The 5,939-nt window shown below is 34.2% G+C and overlaps 1 protein-coding gene across 1 annotated transcript; it reads left to right on the forward strand.

Annotated features, from left to right (window-relative positions):
* Positions 1-422: 422 nt before the first annotated feature.
* On the forward strand, positions 423-5,236 carry LOC113080365 (connector enhancer of kinase suppressor of ras 3-like). The gene is made up of 3 exons (XM_026252530.1): positions 423-648; positions 3,451-3,608; positions 5,205-5,236. Exons 1-3 carry the CDS (start codon positions 597-599, stop codon positions 5,223-5,225), a joined length of 231 nt encoding a protein of 76 aa, XP_026108315.1. The 5' UTR covers positions 423-596; the 3' UTR covers positions 5,226-5,236.
* The last annotated feature ends 703 nt before the right edge of the window (positions 5,237-5,939 follow it).

A 5,939-nucleotide genomic window follows, 5' to 3' on the forward strand; every position in this document is an offset into this window, starting at 1 on the left:
TACCATTTCTCCCAGCTAAGTTGTAGGCCTACATTTTTCTAGACTACTTAAAATTCCTGTTGGTCAACAAGAAATAGCCTAATAATGGAACATAACAATGTAAATAATAACATTATGTTAAATTATTGTTTCTTGTTGACCAGCATTAATTCACGATTGTTATATGTTCAATAATTTCTAAGAAAATATCCAGTTGTAACAGTGAAATACATGTAGCCTACACTACAATTTATGGGGAGAAATGGGATCTAATGGGTTAAAATAGTTTCCCACACTTTACTAACACCAGAAAGAGGACTGAGACGAACGAAGACCATAAAGAGTTAACTAAGTTGTTCAAAACACTTTAAATGTGCTGGGTGGGAGCCAGCAAACAGAGAAAACTGATTCGGTCTCTGGACACTGAAATGCCTCTGAACAAGTTTCATGGACCCCTCCCAGCAAACCGAGACAGGCGCAGTGCGCGCGGACACTAGCGCCGCACACCATTGGCTGAGAGCTCGGCTTTACCTGGAGGAAGGTGTGCCAAGCAGACAAGGATGAACTTTTCTTTACTCTGATCCACTTCAGGGATTTGAATTCATGCTCCTAAGATCATGGAGCCCGTAACGTCCTGGAGCAACGAGAGAGTCGCCGAGTGGCTCAAAGGTAACAGGCTGTGTTTATGTTTGTGTGTCAGTGATTTTTGCGACCGACAGGTGACTATATGTCAGTCGTTAGAGAGATACAGCAGAATTAATCAGGAACACCACAAATCCCTAAGGAAAGGGAAGGTGTAGTGGAATGAGGAAGCGCTTTTAGTTTGTTGATAAACTCTCGCGCGAAATTGACTCACAGCTGGTGAATACAAAAGCGATTTAACTTAACAAACTGCATTCTATTGATATGTCTTGCCTCATATGCAGAGCGATAAAATATGCTGCTGTCATTCACTGCGCGAGTCTAGACTGGCCCACATCGCTCGCTATATGCGCATGTCTCTGTTTCTCTCGCTCATATCTGATGATCCATGTTTGGTGGTTTGATTTTAACACTCGTCCAGTGTTATTTGTTTTATAGACCTACTTTACAATAGTGTTTGTGTCGCTTTGTAGGCTATTTATACTGTAGTTACATTAGTACTGTAGTATTGCATAATAATACTAGTTGGTATTTTGTGTGTTGCTTTTGAATTATGTATAAGCCTATGTTTTACAGTACTTTTGTACTGGTATACAATATAACTATAATGTTATATAACTATAATGATGTTTAATATTTATTCTGTATAGTACTTCTGTTATTTTCAAACTTTATATTATATTTATGTTTTTACTTTATATTTCTATTATGTTATCATCTTTACAGTGGCTTGATACGGCAAAGTAGGAAAATAGGTGTCTTTTTAGTCCGGTGAATATTTATCTTTTGATTTGTCTACTAAAAGCCTTGACTACTGAAAGTTTTGAATGATATTGCCCCCAAAAAGATATAGTTCTATGAACACATGATGTTATGAAAATGTTGTCAACAGTGGGGCATGTTGATACAATTCATCATGCCATTAAACAGGAGTTTCAGCAAATTTTAAATGGTTTTGAAATACAAAACAATTAAACTGCATGTTTAATACTACTGTGTATACACTATTGAAAAAATATTGTCATTTAAGTTAATTTTGTAATTCAGCAGTTTCACACAGTTGGACAAAACAAAGGAATTCCACAGTTCTATCATAATATCAAAGCATAAAATCACATTTTTGTTATAAAATACATTTTATTCACTATTAACAGTAGAGTTTTCCCTCAGTAAAGTCCTAATTTGCTGCATAAGATATAGTAAGATATATGGTTTACATATGTTAATGTAGAATAATGGATTAATATAAATACTAGAAACTAATAAGCAGCCTATATATAGTAAAATACATGTTAATAAGCAGCTAATTAATAGTGAACAGTGTTCCAAAAACAAATATTAACTTGAATTTTCCTAGCCTTTGTGTTAGTTATTTCTAACACTTTATATAAAAGCTTAATGAACTCATAATGAAAATATTAGAATGTGCACTTTATGAATGTAGACTAATTATGTTTGTATTTTTGCTATGATACTGTTAAAGCCTTGAACCTACTGTATTAGAAATAGCATAGAGCCCCTTATCTCACTTGTTTGTTTGTCTAAGTGTTTGTATAATGTTGTCTTGTGATCATTTAGGTTCTCAGTGTATGAGACCTCTAAAGACTTAATAAAAACATCAAAGCAAAATGTGGTAAAAAAGCTTTTATATTCCCTGCAATTAATTTATATGGTTTAATTAAACCAACTAAAAAGATTGTGCATGTCTTATGAATCTAGAATAGAAAAAAAGTCTCCGAAAGTTGTGGATAGTTGCGTAAAAAATCTTACACAAAGGAATTTTCTTCAGGGCACGAAATCTTTGTGTTTTATCAGCTCAGAGAAATAAGCTTAAATCCTCAGTGTTCACTGCTTGAGTGACACACTATACAGTAGTTTACAGTAAGTATGTGCTGACGAGATCCATCTAGCACCTTCAACTGTATTTTTTACCTTGTTCATACCAAATCAACAACAGAAACATGTCACATAGAGGTTCTGAAGTTCTTTCCTAAAGTAAACACACAGCAGGTATGTGTTTTAACATGACTTTCAACAACAGCTGGCAGCACAACTTCAGTGTGCATGACCCAGATGGCTCCTGGGCACCTTTTTCATGCTGGGCCACTCATTTCCTTCCATTATAATGGATCTTTTTTTGTGTATGTGTGGATTGATCAGTGTTGTATTTCAGATCCTCATATAGCTGTTTCCTTTCATTCATTATGTGTTGGTGTCTCTCTCCTCATTCTAACCACCTACTGACATAATTTTTTCTTTCTGTATTTTACTTGGGTCAAAGATATATATATATATTTTTTTTTAAATGCACCACAACTGTTTTGTGCTTTAATATATTGTAAAATATAAGTTATTCCTGTGTTGGCAAAGCTGAATTTTCAGGAGCCATTATAGTCTTCAGGGTCATATAAATTATTATAATATGTTGAATTTGTGTACAAACACTTTCTTATTTTTATAGGTATTAAAAAACAGCTGTGGTGCTTATTATGTTTATAATATGTGTATAATAACTATACAATTAATATTCTTATATTAATATATAATATTAATAATAAAATAATATAATATTGTATGAATATAAAGTTTAAAAGAGCAGTATTATTAAGTTTTTAATGGTAGTGTGTATATATATTAATATTGATATTATCATCATAATATTTTTGTAATAATATTTATATTATGACATTTTCCATTATTTTCCATTAACATCTGGTATTTTGATGAACTTTAATTCTGATGTTAATTCGAACTGTTCATGAACATCACGATTTCTCTGTGCTGTTTACTCTTATTTTCCTTTGTGTCATATATCTGTGCATTTTTCAGGTCTGGATGCTCCTCTACAGCAGTACTCGTTCTCCAAATGGCATCTCTCTGGCTCAGATCTGCTGAATCTTTCCTCTACCAGACTGGAGAAACTTGGAGTGCATAAAATCGGACATCAGGAGCTTATACTAGAGGCTGTGGAAAAACTCTGTGCTTTGGTAGGACCCTTGAGTTTGTAATGTGTGTGTGTGTGTGTGTGTGTGTATGTGTTTGTGCCTTAATCTTTGAGAGGACAATTATATAAAATGCTCCCAAGTAGAATAAATAATTCCAAGTAATACCAAGGGGCGTGCTCAGTGCTAAGTTTAGCCTATTTATTATTACCATCTATTTAAATCAACACTTCTGAATGGAGTGTTATAAAGAGGATAAGGTTTGTATTTGAGTGTGTGATTTGTGAATTCGGGGGTGTATTTGTATGTTAATAATCTTTCTGTTATTTCATAACCTGATATTAAGTATATCTGTATGAGTTTTTGTTAGTGCCTGTCTGCTACCCGTATTAGAGCCTCTGTTATAGAGGTGAGGAATGCTGTAAGACTTAAATCATTATTTACAGCCTAATAGCATTAGTCTGTGACTGTACTGCTCTGTATACCATCTCTCTCTGTCTGTGAGTTTTATTACATCTGTGAGAGTTGCTCACCCTGCTGACTTAAGCTTTATTCCCAGAGGCCTGTAACACTAACAAAACTCCAGATAAATCTCAGGGAACATTCTTCCACAAGTGTCTGACATATTTTTTGAAACCGTTTCCACTTCCATGCTTGTCTTCAGTCATCTTAGCTGTATAATATCATAGAGTTATAGTGTGCATTTATGTGCGGTTTAAAGAAATAAACAGTACAGTCATTTCACTTCATTTTCAGCTCATAAATGTGTTGAATTGTTGGCTGGTAGACTGAAGCTTCCCCTGAGCTGACAGTGGATGTGCTCCATGTGCTGTAAATGTTTTGCCCGCTGGGAGGATTAATGTGGACCTGTTGGTGCCAGGACTCCCTGTGTGTTTCGTAACAGCACATTCAGGCTTAAACTGCTCCTGCTTTACTAGAGAGAATACCTTTTTATTTTATTTTTTTAGCAAACCTAAAACTTTCAAGGCATGGACCAAAGGCAGATCAGGATTTGGTGGGTTATGAGGACAGTAGTTTATGCTGAGGTTGAAAGTATGTTTGTAGGATAGGAAAAAAATGCCATGACATTTCAGAGTAGGATGAAAGGTAAGTGTAAAAGGGAGGTATAAATATTGCACATTTATCTTTTAAATGTAGGTTATTTGTCTTTTAAGTTATTTAGGACACAGAAGTCATCAGTAGTTGGGTAAACGTTTTCTGTAATTGTTACCAACAGCTAAATAAATAAACAAAATTCCGCCATAGCAGCAGCATTTCTATGACTTTCAAAAGAGGAAAAATATCAAGAGATTGATTATGTCAGTCGAAAGAGAAAAAAAGAATATTTCTGTAATTTAATGCCAAGATAGTATAAAACAAAGTATAGTGTTATAAATGTACATGCAGTAAAAAAAGAAATATATATAAAAAAAAAAATATATATATATATATATATATATATATATATATATATATATATATATATATATATATATATATATATATATATATATATATATAAAAACTAGATGCAATGTTAATAGCTGTGGAAATTTTTAGAGTGCCTTGTAAAATTAAAAGTAGATCAACTTTTAAATACACATTTCTGGCACCTAACATTGTTTTCTTGTGTTTGCATAGACATACAGTGTTGGGGGGTGACAATCTGCGCAGTTTGACAGAGAAACTGCGTGCAGTGGCTCACACTCTGCAGATGAGCATACAGGGGCGCTTGGCGTGTCAATACCAGTGATGGACAGAGCGCCACCGAGCTGTCACAACAGGTCCTGCAGGCGTTGGTGGACGTGATCACAGCATCCAATGGACTTGTGTCTTTGCTCAATAGGTGAGAATCACACAGCCTGAACCACGGAGTGATGTTTACCTGCTGTGTTAACATACAGACAGTGATTTTGCACATCAAGTAGTGTTGTGAAGTGTCATCTTTCTCAGTCATATTGTGTATGTCTTTCATAATAGGTATCAATTTGCACAGCAGACTGGACACACAGCAAATGAGAAAGTTGCCACTCTGTGTAAAAATCTGGACATTACAGTGCAGTAAGGTGAGCCTTCTTGTAACACTGCTTTAAAGGAGATTCAGTTTAAAGATTGTCATTGTTTGCATTGTTACAGAGTATTTAAGTTGCTCTTTTCCATAAAAATGTAAAAATGCAATAACTTTGTGGTGAGTAATGGACTGAAATAGAAAAGGATCATGACATGAGAAATCAATTTGCCTTTTGACATATGAGAATTCTTTAGTTTATGCCATAAAAATCCTTTCTTGAAAATGTTTCTTGCCTCGCATCAAAAGTAAATAGAGCCCATTATAATCATTCATAATTTTTTGTGCAGTACAGTACAATACAGTAC

The sequence above is a fragment of the Carassius auratus genome, unplaced genomic scaffold, assembly GCF_003368295.1.
Source record: "Carassius auratus strain Wakin unplaced genomic scaffold, ASM336829v1 scaf_tig00031049, whole genome shotgun sequence".
NCBI classification, from domain to species: domain Eukaryota; kingdom Metazoa; phylum Chordata; class Actinopteri; order Cypriniformes; family Cyprinidae; genus Carassius; species Carassius auratus.

What these genes read in the sequence shown, in the direction of transcription:
- LOC113080365 (XM_026252530.1), top strand. Translation starts at nt 597, where the DNA reads ATGGAGCCCGTAACGTCCTGGAGCAACGAGAGAGTCGCCGAGTGGCTC. An exon ending in AGTCGCCGAGTGGCTCAAAG is followed by an intron (nt 649 to 3,450) that starts GTAACAGGCTGT and finishes TGCATTTTTCAG; the next exon opens with GTCTGGATGCTCCTCTACAG. An exon ending in TGGAAAAACTCTGTGCTTTG is followed by an intron (nt 3,609 to 5,204) that starts GTAGGACCCTTG and finishes GTGTTTGCATAG; the next exon opens with ACATACAGTGTTGGGGGGTG.